This window comes from Lacerta agilis, chromosome 15, assembly GCF_009819535.1.
Source record: "Lacerta agilis isolate rLacAgi1 chromosome 15, rLacAgi1.pri, whole genome shotgun sequence".
NCBI classification, from domain to species: Eukaryota; Metazoa; Chordata; class Lepidosauria; order Squamata; family Lacertidae; genus Lacerta; species Lacerta agilis.
Window position 1 is genome coordinate 37930841 of NC_046326.1, and position 24437 is coordinate 37955277.

Here is a 24437-nt window from a genome sequence, read left to right on the forward strand (position 1 = left end):
GACACAAGAGTTGTTCTGCGGCAGAAAATGGCGACTCGTGGCTTAAGCATCTTTCTAGCCAAATGGATATTAAGGCGAATCCTCAGCACCTGCAGTTCCAAAGGGGGAAATTGTTGTTGCAGTGCTCATCGCAGGTGGATTGGAGAGAGACGCAGAAACCGAGGCTCGTGGTTTCGAGAGTTTGGGGCGGTAGCAAAGAGCAATGAGGAAAGAATGCTCCGCGTGGCATTTACAGAGAAGAGTGACGTTGGCGGCAATTCAGCAATGGAGGGAAGCTGGTAAGTCATTCATCAAACGCCAGCTAGGCTGTCTTGAACATCCTAAGCTCCCACACCCCTGAAATCAATTGAGGTTGGATTCTGGGATCGGCTTCTCTGTTACGTCCGCGTGAATTGGATCACGGTGGAGAAGACTTCTGCAATCAACACTGCCTTTCCATTTTGAGTTTCCGCTCAGCTGACGTCGGCTCAAAATGGGAGAGTAATGGGGGAGAGGGAGAATCAATTCTTCCTATTGCAGCACTTAAAACGTCACAGAAGGAAAACCCTGAGCGGATCAATGGCGCTCCGTACCCCCTGCTGTGCCGCACCAGCAGCGAATCCTCTTCCGTTTGCTATGATACCTGCTCGGTAGGCCGCATCTGAATGTCACCAATCTAGAAGAGACAATGGCACATGTCAGCCAAAGTGTTGTGGAAGTGAAACAGAACGAAACACTTTAGGAATTTTAAGGAGGCTCTGAGTGTGTGTGTCCACTGGTACATCTATCTGGGGGTTATGTTGCATTTGTTCTGGACGCCTTCCAGAAATGGCACCACACTCTCTGTGAGGTGTCTCACAGTACCAGGAAAATGGATTCTGCTGGAGGATGGATGGAATTTCCCATTAACCAGAAAATAACTTCTTGCCGGACCATGAACCAGACAAGAGGGCCTTCTCGGTAGTGGCGCCCGCCCTGTGGAACGCCCTCCCATCACAGGTCAGGGAAATAAACAACTACCTGACATTCAGAAAAAACCTGAAGGCAGCCCTTTTTAGGGAAGTTTTTAATGTTTGATATTGTTGTATTTGGTTTCTGTTGGAAGCCGCCCAGAGTGGCTGGGGAAATCCAGCCAGATGGGCGGGGTACAAATAATAAATATTATTATTATTATTATTAAGAGGACTCTGAATACCACAACTCCTCTCTCTGTTCTGCCGATATTTGAGTCTCCTTTGCCAGGAACTCAAGAAAGGGCTTTCTCAAGGCCTGCTGCTATGTTCCGGAACCTTCTTTCACTCCCTTTCCAATGGTCTTCTGTTGACCAATGAAGACCTTTTCATTCAGATCAGGGGTCGGGAAGCTACAGCCTTTCAAACATTTTCGTCTCCAATCTCCATCAGCTCCAGCTGATGTTTTTAATGTTGACATTAAATGGTAATTTCATGTTGGTATATTTTGTGGGTGTTTTGTAAACCGCTTTGGGTTGCGTTTACAGTTAAGCGGTATACAATTTTTTTCACTCGGTCAATCCGGGTTCATGGGAACTGGAGCCCAGTGGCATCTAGAGAGCCACAGATTCCCTGGTTCTGACACAAGAGAGAAATCTCGGTTGCCACAATGAGAGAGAGAGAGTGAGTGTGTGTGTTTGCCACAGTTTTGAGCACTGCCTATCCTTAGACCAGATGTAGGGAAAACCTTTGACCCTCCGGAGGCAGCTGAACCACAACTCCCTTGATCCCATTCTTGCTGTAGCTCAGCAACATATGGAGGACCAAAGTTTTCCTGCACTTGCCTGAGGTCCACACACAGAATCCGCTTGCAAGCTGCGGGCAGGATCCCTGCATCACGGGGGGCTGAACTAGATGACCCTCCCTTGCAACTCTACAATTCTATGGTTCTTCTGCATCCCCTGCACGAAGGAGACAAGGGCTGGTCGTCACGGAGCCAGCCTCCATCCTGAGGAACGCATCGAGCTGAAGGGAAAGATAACCCCTGTATCTCTGTCCTTTCCAGCACAACCAACAGATGCAGAGGCCTAGGAGCCTTCCTTTCTTCTTCTTCTTGAATTGAAGGGGTTGCGCTGGTTTTTCTTTTTCTTTTTTTTCTTTTTCTTTTTTGCCTTGACTTTTTTTACACTTTATTTAATTTCATACCTTACATTGCCAAAAAATTACATGAAAAGTTACATAAACAAAACATACATCGTACCACGCATTTACCTTCACTTCCCTTTCCCCCCACCCTCACTAGTTCCCCTCCCTCCCTCACTGTTGCTTCTCAACCTTCCCATTACAGCATTTATATCGTTCCTTGTTCTGTCTGCATGCCCTTATATCTATTTATTTTTTCCTTATCCCATTTATTTGAGCCTTTACCATTCTGCCAAGAGATCGGCTTTCTCGACACAATTTGATATAATCCTTAAATAACTTCCAGTTTTTCTCTCTCTCCGTTTCACTTATCCCTTTTAATTCCTCGTATTTTGATGCCAAATTATGTCAACATTTTTAATTGCCAATCCTCTTTATCTGGTACTCTTTGTGACTTCCATTTTTTTGCTATCAGTAGCCTTGCTGAAACTGTAGCATACATAATTATAAGTCTGTCTTTTACCTGGATATCCCTGCCCACCATACCTAAGAGGAATGTCTCCGCATTTTTCTTGAAAGGGTATTTGATCATTTTCTTTAGTTCTTTGTATATCATCTCCCAGAACACTTTGATTTCCTTACACCACCACCACATATGCATATACGTGCCTATTTCTTTTTTACATCGCCAACACTGGTTGTTTATGGTTTTATACATTTTGGCCAGCTTGACTGGTGTCAGATGCCACCTGTATTGCATCTTTAGTATGTTTTCTTTGATATCATAGTTTGGTGTCAGTTGGCTATCCCTCCTCCATAGATTTTCCCATAGATTTTCGACTGACCTGCACGTGAGGTGGAGCACTGAGAACATATATGACCGCGTTGGCCATATCTTCTGCTTTTAGACACTGGAAGGAGAGGAAAATGAAGAAACGAGAATTAGTTTGGTTGCAGCAGATCTCGGAGTACGTGCACCCTCAAAGACTTCTTGCTAAGCTCATACACTTCACGGTTTTGGGCCCTCGCCTCCGAAAGACTGCTACCCCACAACATCTCCTGCTTCTTACAGGGTGGCCTGCTTGCTGGCATCATAAGTAGCCCCCGGGAGCCTTTCTCCTTCATGAATTTGTATATTTCATATTTAAAGTCGTGCAACTGGCCGTCACTTCAGAAGGAACAAAACCATAGAGGACAAGGCCATCCACAGCTACCAAGCCATGAGAGCGATGTTCTACCTCCTCCCCTGGAGGAGGCAGGAGGCTTCTGAATACCATTTGCTGGGAATTACAGGTGGGGAAGAGTTGCTCTTGAACTCAGGTCCAGCTTGCAGGTTTCACTTCGGGGCATGCGGTTGGCCTCTGTGAAAGCAGGTCGCTGGTCCAGATGGGCCTTTGGGTCGACCCAGCAGCCAGTTTATTTTATGTAACAACAGCAACAGATCATAGATTGAGCCAGTGTGGCGTAATGGTTAAGAGCCCTAGATTTGGACCTGGGAGACCAGGGTTCAAATCCCCACTTAGCCGTGAAGCTCACTGGATGATCATGAACTGGTCACTGCCTCCCAGCCTAACCTACCTCACAGGGTCGTGGTGGGGATTAAATGAGGAAGGGAAGAACTACAAATGCCACCTTGAGCTCCTTGGAGAAAAAGGTGAGATATAAATGCAGAAAATAAAGCAGCAAGTAAATAGCTTGGCCACTGTAAAAACAGGATGCTGGGCTTGAATCATAGAATCGTATAATTGTGGAGTTGGAAGGGACACCAAGGGTCATCTAGTCCAACCCCCAGGAATCAAGATGGGCCTTTGACCTGATCCAGCAGGCAGGTCCTTTTTTTTGGTAACGACAACAGATAAAAGATTGAGGCAGTGTGATGCAGTGGTTAGTGTGCCAGACTAGCTCTCACTGGGTGAACTTGGGCCAATCGCTCGCTCTCAGTCTAAACTACTTTGCTGTGAGGAATTAACAGGGGGAAGAGAACTACTTTGCGCTCCTTGCATGAAAGGTGGAGTGTAAGTAAATGAATAAATCGCTTCTCCCACCCCCGCCAGAAGTGCTGAGAAGGCATCTCAGTGCACAGACAAGAGCAGGTTCTTCGCGTAGACCGAAATTATTCAAATGTGTACAATTCATCTGCTTCCCCCGCCTGTTGTATCGATGCGCGCCCAGCCACCTACCCTAATGCTCTCGTACGTCGCTGCTGCTCTCTCCGGGTCATTATCGTGGAGTTTAAAAGCAAATCCAGTTTCTACCAGTCCCGGAGATATACACTAAGGGAAGAGAAAGGGAAGGAACAAACAAACCAAAACACAGCACCCTAACGGGATTTGCAAACTCCTCTTTTCATTACAGAGCAAAAGATTTGGGTAGGGGGGAGAAATGATTGGCCGTTTTTGTTGCAGTGTTTCCAAGAAGACAGCCCTTAATGATCACTCGAGGTCTAGTGGATAGAGCTCCCCCATACACAATCCAAAGGGACAGATCGGACGCACTGATGAGAAAAATAACTGCAGATTAGGCCTGGCTGCCGAACAGCAACGCGGCAGATGCTGGGGCTCTGTAATCTGCATTAGGTCAAGGAGGAACGGCTCAGTGGTACAGCATCTGCTTTGCATGCAAAAGGTCCCAGGTTCAATCTCCGGCATCTGCAGGTAGGGCCGAGAGAGAAAGTGCCGATTTGAAGCCTTGCAGAGCCCCTGTCAGTCAGTGTAGGCAACACTGAGCTAGATGCAGAAGGCAGTTTCCTGGGATATTCTTTAAACAGGCCCTCAATTCAGAACCATGAGGACTGGAAACTTGCTCCATTTTTAGGGGAAGAGCTCAGGGGCAGAGTGTGTGCTTTGCATGCAGAAGGTCTCAAGTTCTACCACAAGCATCTTCAGGTAGGGAATGTCCTCTGCCAGAAGTCCTAGAGAGCTGCTGCCAATCAGTGTAGACAATACTGAGCAAGATGGACCAGTTGTCTTGCTTGGTATAAAGCACCTTCCTGCCTTCCTGTTTAATTCAGCACCAGCATGAGGACTAGCATCTTATTTTATTTTTAGAGCTGAGTGGTAGAGGTCCCAGGTTCAATCCCCAGCATCTCCAGGCTGGACACAGAGAGACCCGTCTGAAACCCCAGAGAGCCATTACCAGTCCCTGTAGTCCAAGGATGGAGGACCTGCAGGCCTCTCTCCCATTAGCTGCAGCCAACATGGCCGCTGGTCAGGGATGATGGGAGTTGTAGTCCCAACAAGCTCTGAAGGGGCCAAAGGTTCCCCATCCACTGACATAGTCATTACTGAGCTAGATGGACCAATGGTCTGACTCGGTATAAAGCATATTTCTGCGTTCCTAAGTCAGCAAGGATTCATCCTGACTTCGCTGAGCTCTGATGTGACCATCTCCTCTCAAGTGACGTCGCAGCAGAGAGATCCTGTGTCCTTCAGATGTAGGCCCATTCTCATCAGCCCCAGCCAGCATGGCCAATGGTCAGAGACCATTGTGGCCCTTCCCCTGCTCTTTCAGGTGTGGCGGCCATTTTGTATTGCACCCTCCAGCCCAGCTGCCATTTTGTGCTATGTCCTCGCCCACGGCAGCCATTTTGTCTCACGCCGTTTGCGCCGCTGACGCCCACGGCACCATCTCTGATGCGCCAAGTAGCTAAAGGCTGGCGAACCCAGAGTGGGCATGAGCTAAACTCACCGTGGCTCGTATGTGCGTCTTCGCTTCCCTGAGCTCCTGCCTCAGCCCTTCGGTCAGCGCCGTGACTGCGTATTTTGTGGCGCTGTAAAAATGCACGACGGACTGAGGGACCACGCTGTGGCCATTCATGCTGCAAAGGAACCCAGAAAGGGGAGGAGAAAATAAAACTCCTCGATGCAGAACAACAGAGTAAAACTCCACAGAAAGTAATGACTTTATAAACTGGTGTGCGGAAACTCTGGCGTGCAGGACTCATTGGGCCTCCCTGTTTGGCAAACAAGCCCTCAACTTGACAGCATTTAGCTTAGCCACTATAATTCACACATTTATTTATCTTTTCCCCCCCTACAATTTATATACAGTCGTACCTTGGTTTACAACCATAATCCGTTCCGGGGGTCCGTTTGTAAACCAAAACAGGTTGTAACCCAAGACGCACTTTTGCCAATGGGGCCTCCAAAAAAATTTTGTTCGTAATCCAAAAAAAAATGGGTTGTAATCCAAAAAATGTTTGCAAACCAGGACACGTACTTCTGGGTTTGACATGTTTGTAATCCAAAACGTATGCAAACCAGACTGTTTGCAAACCAAGGTACCACTGTACTGCTTAACTGTAAAAAGAAAAAGAAAAAACCCAAAAAACCTCAAAGCGGTTGACAAAAAGAATAAAACAATAAAATTATTGGCAAAAGCAGCTGAAACAACTATTTAAGACAGGAGTTGGCAAGGTTTACCGGCCATGGGCAGGATCACTCCCACGGAATCGTCCATGGGCCGGACTGCCACAGTGCAATGCCAGAAATGCCTGCGCAGAAACAATTTTTGGCGTCTGGACATGTGCAGATGCGATTTCCGGTATCTGCACATCCATAGATGCAATTTCCGGCGCTGCTCGGCAAGTCCCCACACTGTGCTGGTTTAGCGCAGCGAGCGGGGGACTCGCCAAGCGGGCAGTTCGCTTTGGGGGCGGCCCGTGGGCCAGTAAAACGGTCTTCGTGGGCCAGTAAAACGGTCTTCGTGGGCCGTATTCGGCCCATGGGCCGCATGTTGCCGACCCCTGATTTAAGACATAAAAAAACAAAGCCACCAATAACCTACAAACACACCACCATCTGGGTAAGCTAGTCTAGACATCTTGCGTGAAAATTTAACTCAAGGGCATTGCTATTGCGCCATCCCTTCGCTCTGCTTTTGCCCACCTGTTAATATTAATAATATGGCCATCGTCGATGCTTCGCTCCTTCATGGACTGGTAGGCTTCCCGAGTGCAGATGCTCACAGCCATCACGTTCACCTGAAAGGCAGGAGAAGCCCAACGCCATCTAGAAATTAATCGAGGCTTTTGCATTTCGGTAAGTGTTCTTGAGGCTAGGGAAGCACTGTGCTATTCCTTTCCATTGCCAACTTTTATCATTTTAATACTGGGGTGGTTTTTTTTTACATTTGCAAACCTAGAAACTGATAAGGTTTAGCTATTTTGCTAGAATACCTTAGAGCCAAAACTAGGTGCGTAAGTTAATTGAGGGTTTTAGTTGCGCACCAAGGTGTTTTTTCTTTTTCTCCTTTTAAATAATTGCTTGGGTGGTTGATAAAGATCAGCACCATGAGATGCAGGCATGAAGGCTTTTTAACGTTCCCTTGGCATATGCCTTGATCCTGATGAAAATTAACTCCCCAAACACGGTTGCCCAAAGGATCTTCTGGGCTTGGTACACCATATGTGGATTGGGCCCTCCAACCCCTCTCAAGAGATTTGCAGAATTTGCACTTGTGCTCTGTGTCATATATGAATGTGTGCAGTCTTTTGCAGGTGGAGTGAGGGCCCAAAATAAATCACCCATATAATAAAATATCAGACTGAATGTGAACAGGGGAAGTTTCCCCCATAACGGTATTTCCCTATTAGAAAAGGCATTTCTAACCTGGTGAATTTCTGCCTGCCACTGAGCCGTCAAAGGCACAAGGATCCTGCTTTCTCCCAATGCCAAAGTCTAGGCTGCAAACTTGTATCCACTTACCTAGAAGTAAGCTCCATTAAACATAAAGAGATTATTCAGTAGACATGTATCCCATGTATCCCATTGTAGTATTATTATTATTATTATTATTATTATTATTACTACTACTACTACTACTACTATTACTAATTTATTTATACCCCACCTTTTTCCTGGATGGGACTCAAGGCGGGTTACATATTGTACTGTAAATTAACTGCACAGTGAATTCAAACTACAAGAAAGAAGATTCCACCTAAACATTAGGAAGAACTTCCTGACAGTGAGAGCTGTTCGACAGTGGAATTTGCTGCCAAGGAGTGTGGTGGAGTCTCCTTCTTTGGAGGTCTTTAAGCAGAGGCTTGACAGCCATCTGTCAGGAATGCTTTGATGGTGTTTCCTGCTTGGCAGGGGGTTGGACTGGATGGCCCTTGTGGTCTCTTCCAACTCTATGATTCTATGATTCTATGATTCTGAATGAGTGCTTGGTCTTTAGCTCTTGCATAGCAGGAGATAACACCTCAGCATCTTTGCAAAGTTTTCACTTTGCAAAGTTTTCGCCACCATCACGCCCTGCTCCCTTGCAGGTGGCTACCCTTCTCTCCCTTGAAAAAACACATAGAGCTGATGGAGGAAGTTGGAAGAATGGCACTCTTCCCCCACTTCCTCTTTCAACTCTATTGCGCTCTGGAAGGCTCAGATGACTTCTATTGGCATTGACATTCACACAGGTGCCTTGGGAAAGCAATGTGCTTGCACTCTCTATATTTCTGCCTCTCAAGGCGCAGGACGGTGGGTGCTGATCTAGGCCAGGGAGTGAAAAGTGACAACAGGGGTTCGCACCCAACAAACCCACTTAAAAAAAAAAAAAAACCAACCACAGATTGGATTGGTCTATCTACTCACGTCAATCATCGTCCTCCAACCCTCGGTCTTGCCAGAGAGCAAGGGCTCTGGCCGGGCCAAGCCAGCGTTGTTGATACAGACATCAACTCCCTGGTGGAGGGTCTTGATGGCGGAGAACATGGAGAGGATCTCTTCTTCAACGGAGAGGTCGCACTTGTACGGGATGAGGGTGCCCGGGTAGCCAGCACTCTGGCACTCTGCTGCCAATTTCTAGAAGAGACATAGGTGAAAAGATCAGGGTGGAATTAATAAAGGCAGGGGTGGGAGATCAAGGGCCCTCCAGATGTTGATGGACCATGCAAGGTTTCCCAAACTTGGGTCTCCATCTGCTTTTGGACTATGGCTCCCATCATCCCTAGCTAGTAGTACCAGTGGTCAGGGGATGATGGGAATTGTAGTCCAAAAACAGCTGAAGACCCAAGTTTGGGAAACCCTGGACCACAGGTACCATCATGGCTGACCATTGCCCATGTTCGCGGCAAGGTCTGATGGGAGTCTAAGAACATTCCAGAGGGCCACAGGTTGACTAAGGGTGATCGAACAAGGCCATGACAGCAAGACAAGCGAAGGCAAGAAAAGGAGTGGCAAGAAAGAGAGATTCTGGGATGAAAACAACGTATGAAAAAGAGAAGGGGAATCGGTTGACATTTCCCTCCCTCCCCCCCCCCCTCAATTTGCTCAGTCACAAGCCAGGCAGCCATCACTGCCTCAGGTGACAAATCAGAAGACATCAAAGTTTCTCCCAGACAGGCTTCCTTTGACCTTGGCTCTCCTTAGTTTTAGCCTGGAGCTGACACGAGGAAGTGCCTCATGGATGGCGCATGAAAGCTTCCTCTGGGTTAATGAACCATCTTGGAACACATCCTTGAGCACTAGCTATAGGAAGGCTTCACAACTTAAAATTGCAGAAATAAGCTGGCGTCCTAAAAATATACACCTCAAGTGCCGCTGTTATAAAGAGGTGCGTCTTCAGTGTTCACCAGAAGCTGTGCAATGAAGATGCACCTCTGTGAGGAAGGAGTTCCGCAATTTAGGGGCTGCCACAGAGAAGACCCTGTCCTGGGTCACCACCCTCTGAGCTAGTGAGGGTGGTTGAACAACAAAGAGGGCACCCCCTGCCGTTCTTAGCTCCCAGGAAGGTCTGTAGGGAAGGAGGCAGTTTTTCAGGTATTTGGGGCCTGAGTCATTTAGGGCTTGAAACACTGTGAGCGCCTTGAGTCAGCCCCAGAAGCAAACTGGCCACCAGTGCAGCTGTTTTCAAACAGGGCTTCTGTGGGATCTGAAGGCAGCAATATGGCCGCTGCGTTTTGAACCAACTGAAGTTTACCAAGTCGCCTTCATGGGCAGCCCCACATGGATCACACTGCAGTAGTCCAGTCTGGAAGTTACCAGAGCATGGAGTGCAGATGACGGTGATGTCGACGACAAAGTGGACGTCTGTTTTCGCCCCTCTCTCATCGCAATAAGAAGAGTTCAAGGTCATTCAATGAAACCAGCAGGCAAGAGTTTCAGGGCATTATTGCACAGATCCATCCCACATTTCAAAGAAGTCCTTGACCCCAGTTAACAGCAAAACAACCACTGGGTTATTTTTGTTGTTTCGCCAGGAAAGGGAAGGGGATCAGCCCTGAGGTTCTGAGGTCCCACGTTGACCAGATTCTGTGCCTCCGCTGGAGGCTGTGGAATCCAGACATCACATGACGTTTCCTCGCTCTCCTGAAGCTTGTCACCGTCTCCCGGGCTGACAGGTCAGAGATGGAGTGTCCTTTCCGGTGAGCATCAAAGCTCTTCAGAAGGGGGGGGGAGCGCAATCCTCAGGCGAGGTAAGGCGAAGGTTTGAGCTCTAGCTGACAGAGCCTTTCTCTTTTTTCTGAGCATCATTTGAATAAGGAAGAATCAAAGGAATCGATCAACTTGCATTTAAGGAAGGGGAGAATTAAAAATCATTCACACAGTGATTATACCTTGTACTGGGGGGGGGGGAGAGAGAGAGAGAGAGAGCGAGCCCCTCAGCAAGTGAGAAATTGCTGTGATTGGAAAATGGGCTCTGGTTTTTGACTGCTGGCATGCTAAAAATAAAGAATCAGATCTAAGCAATTTGTTGTTTTTACTCTGCCACTTTGACGGTCAGGAATCGATGGCACAAAGCAATGTCCGTAGCGGCATTTCGTTGGCATGGAAACTTAGTGGTGGGTCAAACAGCAAAAGGGCTGTGGCTCTAAAGGTAGGGATAAGACCCTACCTGCCTGCCTGCAGACTGTCTCGCCAGAGTGGTGCATGCTCTGGTTACCGGTATCTCTTGCTTGGACTACTGCAATGAGCTCTACCTGGGGCTACCTTTGAAGGTGACTCGGAAATTACAACAAATCCAAAACCTGGCTGCCAGACTGGTGACTGGGAGCGGCCGCTGGGACCATATAGCACCAATCCTAAAGGATCTACATTGGCTCCCAGTATGTTTCTGAGCACAATTCAAAGTGTTGGTGCTGACCTTTAAAGCCCTAAACTGCCTTGACCCTGCCTACCTGCAGGAGCATCTCCGCCCAATCTGTCAGCCCGGACACTGAGGTCCAGCTCCGAGGGCCTTCTGGCGGTTCCTTCACTGCGAGAATTAAAGTTACAGGGAACCAGGCAGAGGGCCTTCTTGGTAGTGGCACCCGCCCTGTGGAATGCCCTCCCAGCAATGTCGAAGAGGTAAACAACTATATACATTTTCATCGACATATAAAGGCAGCCCTGTTTCAGAAAGCTTTTAATGTTTGATTCCCCACCCCTTTTCCCTTTGTATTTTGTTGGAAGCTGCCCAGAGTGGCTGGGGCAACCAATCTGATGGGCGGAGTATAAAAAAAATAAATTATTATTATTATCAGTGGGTAGGCCATCTGCCTTGCATGCAGAAGGTTCTGGGTTCAATCCCAACCATCTCCAAGTAAACCATGAATCGCTACTGCAGGTCTGTGTAGACAATAGAGAGCTTTAATGAGCCAACTAAGGTGGTGGCCCCCTACTTTCCTATTTGATTCCGGACTGGCATGAGGACTAGAATCTTAACTTATTTTTAGGTGAAGGACAAGAGCTCCATGGTAGGGCATCTGCTTTGCATGCAGGAGGTTCAATCCCTAGCGTCTCCAGGAGAGACCCCTCGCTGAAACCCTGGAAAGCTGCTGCCGGTCAGTGTAGACAATATATGGAGCTAGATGGGCCAGTGGTCTAACTTGGTATAAAGAGGTTTCCCTGTGTCTCATTTTCTACCCAGAACGGTTAAGCACAGGCAAGCCAATCTGTTAACGCAAGGTTCCCAATGCCCAGAAGCTGGAGGTTCATCTGAACAGCGACAAAAGAAGGTGGACTAGCATGCTCAGGCTCACTGATGATGCACTTCCTTTACATAAAAAATGTAATTCCTGAAGGGGGCATTGAAACCCATTATTAATCCGATTTAATCTTATTGAAGGCGAGATTCCAAACAGCTGCAGATTATTAAATGAGTTTGCTAATCTCTGCAAAGACTGCCTTGGTCAGGTTCTCGGAGGACCGGAAGGAAAAGAGAAGGAAGACATAATCTCAAATTTTAAAAGAGACCGGTTCCTAGAACTCATTAAAACAAAACAAAATAAAAAATTCCTTCCAGTAGCACCTTAGAGACCGACTAAGTTTGTTCTTGGTATGAGCTTTTGTGTGCATGCATGAAAATTTCATGTGCTTTCTTCACCTTGGTATCTGAAGAAGTGTGCATGCACACGGAAGCTCATACCAAGAACAAACTTAGTTGGTCTCTAAGGTGCTACTGGAAGGAATTTTTTATTTTATTTTGTTTTGACTACGGCAGACCAACACGGCTACCTACCTGTAACTAGAACTCATTAAGTTAGCCAAGATGGGATAAGCTCACCAGTGCAATTGCAGGCAGAGTAACCCATTCATAACCAACATCGCTGCGAAATGATCAGAGACGGGGAACTTTTTCAGACTGAGGGCCGCATTCCTTCTAGGCAACTTCCCAGGGGCCGCATGCTGGTGTGGATGGGGCCAGGCACAAAAGTGGGTGGGGAGATGAATGCAAATGTCATCTTTGCAAAGCGGGCTAGCTTCTACACACACACCCTCTCCATCTTCCATCCAGGGAAGAAAGGGGCACAATTCTGAGATACAAGGATTGCAAGTGGGGAGAAGCTGCTTTTGCACTCAGGACCTTCTTTCAGTTTTCCCTCCATGGCATCTGCTTGGCCACAGTAAGAACAGGATGCTGGGCTAGGGGGGCTCCGCTTTGGCCTGACCCATATGCACGACTCCTCCGAGGTTCTTATGCTCTTTCTCCAAAGGTCAGGTGGCACTCCAACCCTCCCCTCCTCACTGATAATTTTGGTTGCCTTTTTCTGCACCTTTCCCTGCATTTTATCATCCTTTTTAAAGATTTTTTTCAAAGTGGGGGTGTGGACAGAGCCGTATGCGACTTTCCAATTGGGACTGCAAAACAGTTTTCCAGAGAGAAGCGAACACCCCTTTTGAATTTTAAAAAAAGCAAAAGTACACAAACGGGTGACACCCACAGGCAGGTTGATTTACGAGGCTTCCGGCAGAGAAGCGAGGCTTCCTCGCCGCCAGCTATTCCTCGTAGAAACCAGATTTGGAAGAAGATGCTGAGGTCAATTATACAGTCGGTTGATGCCCAGATCTCTCTCAGTCATGTAGAGAGAGGGCTTCGTTTCACTGCAATTCTACGTGGAACAAAACCAGCAGAACATGCTCCAACCAATTGATATATCCAGGCTGAGATTCCATCAATTGTGTCTTTGAAAATTTTTGCACAACACCTGGGAAGACAGGCGAACTAATACCAGTGTACTGGAAGAAGCAAAGATCACCAGTGTTGAAGCAATGGTTTTTCAACATCAACTTTGTTGGACTGGTCACGTTGTGTGGATGCCTGATTATCATCTTCCAAAGAAGCTACTCTATTAGGGCGTGTTGAATTTTTCATCTTTAAAAATCCTCATTTGAGGGGTGTTAAAAAGTTGTGGTATGATTAGGTAATTTGAAATATATTTTGGTTACTTGTAAATATTTAGGTCTTGCTTGGTAAATATCTATGTGAAAAGTTCCTACTTTTTATTTATTTTTTATTTTTCTGTCATTTAAACGTATATGTTATTCCCAAATTTTCATGAAAACAGATGTTGATAAGTGCCTAAAATTGATTACAAGATATTGTAGTTCTGTTATATATGTATTGTAGTTATCTGTATTATTAATATTAATATTATTAATTGTTAATATGTAGTTATCTGTATTATTAATACTGGGTATGTTTAGCCTGGAGAAGAGAAGGTTAAGGGGTGATATGACAGCCATGTTCAAATATATCAAAGGATGTCATATAGAGGAGGGAGAAAGGTTGTTTTCTGCTGCTCCAGAGAAGCGGACACGGGGCAATGGATTCAAACTACAAGAAAGAAGATTCCACCTAAACATTAGGAAGAACTTCCAGACAGTAAGAGCTGTTCGACAGTGCAATTTGCTGCCAAGGAGTGTGGTGGAGTCTCCTTCTTTGGAGGTCTTTAAGCGGAGGCTTGACAGCCATCTGTCAGGAATGCTTTGATGGTGTTTCCTGCTTGGCAGGGGGTTGGACTGGATGGCCCTTGTGCTCTCTTCCAACTCTAGGATTCTATGATTCTAATATTATACAATGGTATGCGATTTCTTTTTTGCTTTCTACAACCAGTGATAACTGCTTCACTATGACTACAAAGAAGAGAACAAGACAGGGAACATTCACACATATGAGCAACCTTATTGGAAGTGGAAGAGACATGTTGCCTTCTGAATTACCAACTTTGCGAGACATGTTAAGATATGGACTGTTGCTGAGAGAACAAAGTAAGTGAGGATATGAGAAACTATCCAGCTGCCAGTGTTGCAAAAGACTTATAGCCTAAAGTACTTGAAAAATGGGAACGAGCAAACTGTTCTTTTGTTTTCCCTGTTGTGAATTCAAGAGTTACAGTATTAGCAAAGATTCAAGAAAGTTGAGAGCAAGCAGAAAACATATCTCTTGGAAGGGGCAAGTTAGATATTAAAGAAGCCTTTGCTTCAAAACTTGACAAGCTCTCAATTCTCAATTGCAAATGTGAAATCATTATGTGCTCTGAATTTGGCTGTGCTACAGATTGCACAAAAGAAGCTCACATTAATTGCACATGCTCTAAAGACAAGAAGATCCCAGTGAAAGAACTTGCTTTCATTAAAGGCCAGAGAAACAATATTGGTTCTATTGGACCACACCAAATTGGTTTGCCAGATTTTCCAGAACATAACAGACTGATAAAGAAGCAAAAGCGAGGAGAAGTTGAGAGAACAAGACTTGCTGATGCTGAATAGAAAAAGGAATGTTTGCAGACTTCTTCACTTTCCATCACATGAAGAAAGTTCCTCCGGGGTTGGAAATGAAAAAGAATCTGATACAGAAGATGGAAGTGAATCAAATTATGATTTAGCAGCTCCTTCAACTTCTAATGGAGAGAAACAGTACAATACATTAGATATTCCTAATGTTGCTATGCAGAGCATCAGATACGGTGTTGGTCTTCGTGCCACAGCTGCAATTACCACCACTGCATTTATTGATATTGGCTTGATCACTGAAGAGAATACGAAACTTGTTGTTGACCACAATAAAGTAAAGAGAGCACAGGAGAAATTGATGTCATCATTAGACAATGAATTTGAAGAAATTCAAATTCATTGTCTAATGAATTTGAAATTCAAATTCATTGTAAGGTGGCTTACAACAGCAAACAGACTTTGTCGCTTGTGAGTTTCCAAACATGGCCTAAAAGGCAAAAACCTCAATAATTTAAGGCTGATTGTAGAATACATTGTTGATGTGTACTATCCGTGTTGGTTCAATATAAAAGTAAAACATTTGTGGATAGAAGGCCCATGTCATTTGTTGTTTCAATTGCAACAGCTTAGACTGCAAAACAAGGCTGCTGTTTTGCCGACTGTTAAGCGTTCAGCGTGGTATGCATTTAGTGAAATGTTAATTCAGACACTGCTGTGCTCAAATAATAAGGAAGAAAGGAGAGCTGGAATTCAAAAGATCATCGATTTGAGAGGTGGCAATGATGATATATTTGGAGACCTTTCAGAACGTCCAAGGAAGACACCTTCTATAAACACCTCTGCTTCAAACTTATTGGAGTTGATAGACTGGTTTGATGGAGTTTATGAACCTCCATTAACATGCAAAATGACCTTGACAGAAATAAAGGAATTTATTGACAAGCCTATGCAAGTTCCTCAGTGGCCTTGTCATGGTCAAGGGATTGAAAGATGTGTGAAACAAGTCACGGAGGCTGCAGAGAGGCCAAGAAGCAGGTCGTCGGCTTTTGTCAAGAAATGAATCAAAACAGGACTTGATGAAACTTGTTATTAATTCCAATTAATGTTATTCTTTTTTTTTTACCATAATAGGACGTTATAAGATAAAGTAATGATATGTTGTTACAGCTGGAAATAAAATTTCTTTATATTTTCGCTTGTATAAAATGATTAAAAACTTTAACTTTGCTTCAAAATGCGAATTTTTGGCTTTTTTTAGTGTATTTCAAACAAATCTCAATTTACCAAGCTAATCATCAACCAATCATAAAAATAATTGCAGATTTGGATTCCTCATGTGCAATTACATATTTTTAGACCTCCTCATTGAGCAAATTCACAAAATAAAATTTTCCGTCCTTAAATGACATGCCCTACTACTCTATTCCAAACTTTAAAATGGAAAGCATAATGCTGGTGGTCAACAAAAGAGGTTTAAAGACGGTCTCAAGGCAAATCTTAAAAAATGTAGTATAAACACCGATAACTGGGAAACACTGGCCTGCGAGAGCTCCAGTTGGAGAACAGCCTTGACCAAAGGTGCCATGGGCTTTGAAGACACTCGAACTCAGGACGCAAGGGAGAAACGTGCTAAGAGGAAGGCACGCTTGACAAATCCACACCGTGATGAACCAGTGTCCCCACTGTGGGAGGACGTGTGGATCCAGAATTGGCCTCCACAGCCACTTACGGACTCATTGTTAAAACCATGTTTATGGAAGACAATCTTACTTGGCCAAAGAAGAAGGAAGAAGAAGAATGTTTTTCTGATGGTCCTGAACCTTCCAACCTTCAAGCCCTGGGTGACACACCAGGGCCATGCAGAGGGAGTGACTGATAAGCATCACTCTCTTTGGTGCCTGGCTCTGCAGGATACCTTATCCCCCAAAGCCTGGCCCAACCCAGGGTTGATTACCTTGCAAGACAGGATTACAGCGCCGGCTGATAACGCCCACACTACTTGGGCGTGCACGCCGAGAGCTAAATATACACTGGATGCTGACCTCTGAGCCAGGAGTGCCCAACGCCACGTGGAAGATATAGCACTCCCCTGCAATAACATATCTACAAAAGAGTATTTCTGCAAAAGGGAGCCAGTTGCCACGCCAGGGCTCGTAGTTTGCATGCAGCCTGCAGGGACAAAGCCAGGAATCGCAGTCAAAGGGACACAATATATTAGGAATGTTGTCATGGAGCAGGCCGAATCTCAGCTCAAACAGGACCGCCCTTGCTGTCCATGAAGACCCAGGGTGGGTGAAGTTGATATTTTGCCATCCCTACCCTAGAAAACACTTTCAAACACAGATGGGGTATCTGAGGCCTGAGGGCCAAATGCCTTTCTTTCTGGCCCTCGAGACTCTTACCAAGCCAAACCTCCTCGCCAGAACCCTCTTTTTGTGTTTTTGCGTTTCTGCAGGGCCGCCCCAAGACATTTCGGCCCCTGAGGCAAACCACAAAATGGCGAAAACCGAACGTTGCTTAGAGAAGGATTTGAAGCTTGGCTTTGTTTTATTCTGGATTGCTTTCTTTGATACTGAATGTGCTATAAACCGCTAGATTTTTTTTCTTTAAAATATAAATGAAGCAAATACTAGCAGCAGCAACAAATTTCACTGCGAAGAAAAAAAGGAGCCTAGGCATTCTGTCATGGTGACCATAACCCTAGGTTTGGTGATTAGCTTATATATCTGAGTTTCTAATGCTGTTCTGGTCATGCTCAGTCGGTAGAGAGTGAGACTTAATCTCAGGGTCGTGAGTTCGAGCCCCACGTTAGGCAAGAGATTCCTGCATTGAAGAAGGTTGGACTAAATGACCCTCGTGGTCCGTTCCAACTCAACATTTCTATGATTTAATCATTCTTTGCCCTTTGCTCATCCTGATGGAGAATGCAGAAAGGTGGCAGGTTGTAGAAGCTAGAAGGGGGAATTTGCCTTGGGGGGGGGGGATTGTCCATTGGCCATATATAATGACAAGGATTTGTGGGGGTGGGGGGGAATGGAAAGCCCAGAGGCACAGTTCTGCTTCCACTCTGCTTCCCTGCAAGGTAGGTTCAGCTGAAAGACAGTGAATGGGACACCCACTGACCTTTTGCAGTGGTATCGGGATTCAGTTTCAAGTCTCTCCCCCCCCCCCCCGCTAAGCTTCACGACTGCCACTCTAACCACTATGCCACACTCCTGCAAGCAGAACACTGGGCTGGTGGAATAAAAGGGTCAGTGGGATGTAATGGTTAGAGGCTTTCGACCTGCTCTACCCCGCAGGGTTTTTGTGAGGACGAAAGGGGGAGGAGGAGAACCATACACACCACTTTGAGCTCCCTAGAGGAAATGTGGGATATAAGCATACAGAACAATTAAAAAAATGGACCCATAAGAATGTCAAACACTGGGAAAAGTGGAACAACATATTGGAAATTATTTTGGACACGCGTTGTTGGCGGCACGCAACCCATTCACTCACCTGGGTTGGGTTATTAATAAACGACTTTTAAACTGTGGACAATTTACCGGGAATGCCGGCCTGGTTACACTGACACGGATACTGGCGCTTGAGGAGCTTGCCACAACCACCTGATAACAGAGCACCAGTTTTATTTCCATATTTCCAAGGGGGCTCCTGCGCATCTTGTACAGAAGGCGGAAATACATGCATGAGTTTTTCTCCTGCATTCTCATTGCATGCAGGCATCTCTGAGCCACACGCAGCAAAAGATGTGCCATTAACTTTACACCAACGAGGATCTGGCATTTTAACCGGCTTCTACATTCACTCCATTTGAGAGGCACTGAAATTATTGTGACTTTGATTTTGGTTTTTTTTTTTAATCCTTTAAGCCTACAACGGATGTAAAGTATTGTTGTTCTAAGCAGGTAAGGCGAGGCACATTTAGTGAGACATCAGTTTTGTACCAAAACCCTATTTAGAGGGTTTATATTAACATATGTTTAACTGAAGATGCATGGACTGGTGGTTACTGTATCTGTAGTGTGAAATTATTATCATTATTATTATTATTACTGAATCATAGAATTGTGGAATTGGAAGGAACCCCCAGGGGTCATCTAGTCCAACCCCGTGCAATGCAGGAATCCCAGCTGAAGAATCCCTGACAGGTGGCCATCCAACTTCTACTTAAACATTTCCAATGAATCAGGGCAGGTGACAACAGTAAAAGGTAAAGGTAAAGGTACCCCTGACCGTTAGATCCAGTCGCAGACGACTCTGGGGTTGCGGCACTCATCTCGCTCTATAGGCCAAAGGAGCCGGCGTTTGTCCGCAGACAGCATCCGGGTCATGTGGCCAGCATGACTAAACCACTTCTGGCAAACCAGAGCATGCCATTTACCTTCCCGCTGAAGCGGTACCTATTTATCTACTTGCACTTTGACGTGCTTTCGGACTGCTAGGTTGGCAGGAGCAGGGACCAAGCAACAGGATCTCACCCCCATCGCGGGGATTCAAACTGCCGACCTTCTGATCGGCAAGCCCTAGGCTCTGTGGCTTAGACCACAGCGCCACCCGCGTCCCTGTGACAACAGTAAAGCAGCCTAAAAACAACTTACGGCAACAAAAACAAGGTGGGTCCTTAAAATATACACCTCAAGTGTCAAAAGCTGGAAGCTGTACAGTATAATGAAGGTGTCAGTCAACACTTCTGCAGGGAAGGAGACCCCCCAGTTTCAGAGAGTCCAGCAGCATCAGACTGCCACAGGGGCAAACTGAGTGGGGTGGCAAGGCTACAGAGGCTCAGACAGAGAAACCAGTAGCCTGGTTCAGAAGCAATCTAGACATCAACCTTCCCCAACCTGGTGCCTTCCAGGTGTTGTCAGACTACAGCCCCCATGAGCCCCAGCCAATCTGCACAACGATCAGGGAAGGTGGGAGTTGTAGTCCATAAACACCTGGAGGGCCGGGAGTCCCCCACCCCTGGTTGTTGTTTTTTAAAACCCAACCTGTGAACAGACCTTATTTTGGGGACCATCACCAAACTTTGTGGCACTGAGTTCCCCAATTTAACTTTTTAGAGCCTCCAGCTCAAAGTATTACAGAGAGAGAGTGAGAGTGAGAGTGAGAGAGAGAGAGAGAGAGAGCGCACTGTGGAAATGCCAATATTTACTCCCTCCTTCCAAACACAAATAAACCATGCAATTGCTTGAAACCTGCAACCTTTGACTCCTCTGCACACTTTGCCCTCAGAGATTCTATCTGATTTTTCCAAGAGATTGCAGAACCGCCCGCTAAACAGGGACTCCTCCAGCCTTTTTAAGACACTCTCTGGGTCTGCCCCACTGAGGATGGGAAGCTGGGTGCTGGCACACTTTCCACTTTGAGCTGGCTCAAAATAAGTCCTTCTGCCTCTGCACAATCTTAGGCTTAGCGTTAGTCGAACCTCAGGAGCCCCAGGTTGCTGGACTACAACTCCCATTGTCCACAGCCAGCCAATGGCCCAGAAGGAAGGGAGTTGGAGTCCAACAACGGTCTGGGGGAACTTGAAGAATGCTGGAACAGGGGTGGGGAACCTGTGACCCTCCAGGAGATGCTCCTACACAACAATTCATACCATTAACCATGCCACCTGGGACAGGTGGAGTTCCCCATCTCTCACCTACACTAGCTGGCAGCTCTAGGGCTTCAGCCAGGCGTCTTTCTCATTTGATATACCAGGAACTGAACCTGCCACCTTCTGCGTGCAAAGCAGATTCTCTGCCATGGACCTGGCACCCTTAACAAACTACAGTGCCCAGGATTCTTTGAGTGGAAGCCATGGCTGCTTAAAAGTGGGATAACGCTGTTTTAAATGTAAAGTGCTGATGGGGCCTGAAATAAATTCAAAAGCGTGCCGTATATCTATCCGGACAGACAGACAGACAGGCAGATAGATAAGATTGGTTTTAAGGAAATGGCATTGCCTTTAAGCTTTCTGCGAAAAGTAAATGCCGCCATTCAACCGAAACTAATTATTCCAAGTCGAGATGATCTTTGGAAAAAGTGTAACGGGACTTTATATATATCCCGGCAATATAAAAAGGTGTCTTCATCTTAGAAACCAGGAAAAAAGGTGTACGACTCAATATGTAGACAATCCTTTTGATGAGAAACTCTTCTAACACTGGGAGATTTAATTTTCAATTTAAAGAAAACCACATAGAGAGAACACCTTCCTCTGTAAAAGGCTAAAAGTAGAGGGGGGGTTGTTTTTGCACTTTTTAACCCACTCACCCGCCCCCCAACAAAGGAGAAGGGTTGCTTTGGGGAAACCCCTTGCAAGCAAAGACGCCTCTGTCTGCCTTCCATTCTGCCCTATCTGCTCAGTTAATGGAAAATACGCGCCCCGATCCCATCCCTTTCTGCTTTTTGCACCCCAACGGCGCGTGCTTGTCCCCCTCCCTTGCTACGCGCAGCTCCCCCTCATTCACCAATTTAACACACGCATCCCCCCACGTCCCCGCTCAGTAAACAGATCCAAGCGAGGCAGAATCTCGTCCGCCCTCCACGCCATGTGTTCTGAGCATTGTTAGCGGAATGAATGAATGAATGAATGAATGCGGGAGCAGCGAAGAGAAAGAAGGCGATGGAGAGGAAGGGGGCGGGGAGAGGTCAGGCAGAGGTTTCCCCCTACATACTTTAGAGTCTTCTTCCCCTTCTGAGAGAACCAATAAAGAAGATTCCCCCCACCCCCCAAAAAAATCCCCACCACCCTTAAGCCCCCCTCCTCCCTCCCCTCTTTCAGCCTGTCCCTTCTTAACACAATTCCATCCACCGTTTTGCAGTTTTTTAAAAGGCCTGGTTAAAACACCTTCCCTTCGCGATAACTGCACCCATTTCTCCCCACACACCTTCCCCTCTTTCCTTATCTCCGATTCTCTTTCTTCTTTCCTCCTTTTCCAAAAGTGTCTTTCCACCTTCTTTCCCCCCTCCACTTCCATTTCTCCCTCCCCTGGGTTGCCTCTCTTCCCCCCAAGCCTCTCCCTCCTCCTATCCCTATTTTCCCCCTTCCCGTTTCCTTCCTCCTTTCATCCATTCCCCTTCTTGCGCCTCCTCCGCCCTCCCTCCTTTTCCTTTCCTCCCCAGTTTTCCTTCCCTTTCTCCCTGTATCTCTCTTTTCTTCCTCTTTCTCCCCATCTTTTCCTTCCTTTTCTTCCTCTCCTACTTCCCATTCCTTATCTCCCCATTTATTTGCTCTCTTTTCTTCTCTCAGTTCCCCTTCCTCTTTCTTCCTCCCTTCTTCCTTTCATCCTTGCTTTCTTTTTCTCTCCCCTCCCATTTCTCTTTCCTTTTTTTTTCTTCCTTCTCTTTCTCCCCTTCCCCTTTTCCCGTCCTTCGTTCTTTCTCTCTTTTCCGGTTCTTCTTCCTTCTCTCTCTCTCTCTTCCTTTCTCCTCTTCCTTTTTCCCCTCCTTTCACCCTTTTCCCATTCCTCCTACCTTTTCCCCTCTCTATCCCACTTCCTTCCTTCCTTCCTTCCTTCCTTCCTTCCTTCCTTCCTTCCTTCCTTCCTTCCTTCCTTCCTTCCTTCCTTCCTTCTCCTCTTTCCCTTCCTCTCTCCCTCCCTTCCTCCTCTCCTCTCCTCTCCTCTCCTCTCCTCTCCTCTCCTCTCCTCTCTCTCCATCCCCCTTTCCTTCCTCCCTTCCTCTCCTCTTCCCCACACCTCCTCTTGCTCTCTCCTCTCTTCCCGGGCTACCTCGATCTTGTCCACGCTCCGGGCGCAGCCCACCGCCGTCATGCCGTGCTGCACCAGCGCCCGCGCCACCGCCGCGCCGATGCCCACCGAGGCGCCCGTCACCAGCGCCACGCGGCCCTTCCAGCGCTCCATGGCCCGCCCGCGCGCCCGCCTGCTGCCCCGGCTGCCCGTCCGCCGGGGCTCCCCGGCCAGCCTCCGCCTCCTCCTCGGCCGCCGCCTCCTTCCTCTCCGCCAGCCCAGGCGCAAGACCCCAGCGACGATCCCCGCCGAGAGGCGGGACAGACGAGCGTAATTACGCGCCTCTTTCGCCAAGGGCAGCCTCTGCTGGAGACACAGAGAACGAGAGCGCGCAGCTCGGCTCCTCGGCAAAACCGGCCAGATCGGGCAGAACTCTTTGCACCCACGCCCAGCCTGGCTCGTCTTGGTCCTTTTTTTTGGGGGGGGGGGACCAGGTTGGCGAAGGCTCCTCTGCTCTAAAGCCACCGCCGGCCCACCCCCGCCAAACAGACGCCCCATGCGCCGCTGTGGCCATCAAACGCATACCCTTGCTTTATCCTCAAACAACAAGCTTGCGAGGGAGGTCAGGCTGCGAGAAAGCGCCTAACTGGCCCATTAACTTCATGGAGAAGTGCGGTGGAGGATTTGAACCGGGATCCCCCCCCCAGCGTTAGAGCAAGACTCTACCCACTAGACCACACTGCCTCTCTCAACCCTGCCTTCTGGTTTCCTATAAAAATAGCTTGATCTTCCTTGTAATTTATTCACCACAAGTTGTTCATAGTTTTTTTAATCCTCAATAAAAGAGAGCGGTTTACTTTTTTTTTTAATGGCAAACCGTGACCATCACTGTAATAAAATACAACAAAATTGCAGCTAAAGACTCCTACAATTTTACAGTACAGTACAGTTCTTTGCATGGTTCAAGCCACCTATATTAAGTAGCCTTACTCTCTTGCATGTATGTTTAGGATCAGAACCTAAACCACCAAGCGGAGGGCGGGGGGAGATTTTAAAACACTGCCAGCATCCCCATGGAAGCACGTGGGTCTGGGGATTCGGTTTTTCCCCATGCCACTGTGGCACAGAAGAAAACCCTGTCTATGAGTTAGCAGATGTTTGCAAATGTTCCAGCGTTGGGTAAACTCAGTGTGGTGCAGTGGTTAGAGTGTTGGACTAGGACCTGGGAGACTAGGGTTCGAATCCCCACTCAGCCATGAAGCTCACTGGGTGACTTTGGGCCAGTCACTGCCTCTCAGCCTACCCTACCTCACAGGGTTGTTGTGAGGATTAAATGAGGAGGGAAAGAGTCATGTGTGCCACCTTGAGCCCCTTAGAGAAAAGGTGGAATATTCTATATACATACGCATCCTGGCACAGTTATAAATTGATACCTCTTTTCTGGAGGTGATTCAGCAGAGGCTGAATTTCTTCCTCAGGTCCAGTGGGCTGGCTGTGGCCCTTAGCATCTCTTTATCTGGCCCTCAGAACTCACACCAAGCCACACCTACTCTGCCCAGGCCCCCCTGGACCTGCCCCGCTCCCCACTTTTTTTTGCTCAGCTGAAACGTGAGCTGAATCCCTGACCTCACAGTAGACCCACCTCAACCAGGGCCTCTGAAGTGGATCTTAGGTGGCAGCTTACAATCAGGGTAGCAGCAGCCCTAACAGGGGATCCAGGAGTGAGGTGGTGGCAGTGGATGGTGACCGCTGGAACT

At 47.0% G+C, this 24437-nt stretch overlaps 1 protein-coding gene across 1 annotated transcript; it reads right to left on the minus strand.

The window, feature by feature from the left end:
- Positions 1-400: 400 nt before the first annotated feature.
- On the minus strand, positions 401-22920 carry DHRS11 (dehydrogenase/reductase 11). Its single transcript, XM_033172198.1, has 7 exons — positions 22723-22920; positions 8663-8872; positions 6959-7053; positions 5760-5889; positions 4253-4345; positions 2918-2983; positions 401-655 (listed from the first exon to the last, which is right to left on the minus strand). The coding sequence occupies exons 1-7, from the start codon at positions 22852-22854 to the stop codon at positions 614-616; spliced, it is 768 nt and encodes a 255-aa protein (XP_033028089.1). The 5' UTR covers positions 22855-22920; the 3' UTR covers positions 401-613.
- Between the last annotated feature and the right edge of the window lie 1517 nt (positions 22921-24437).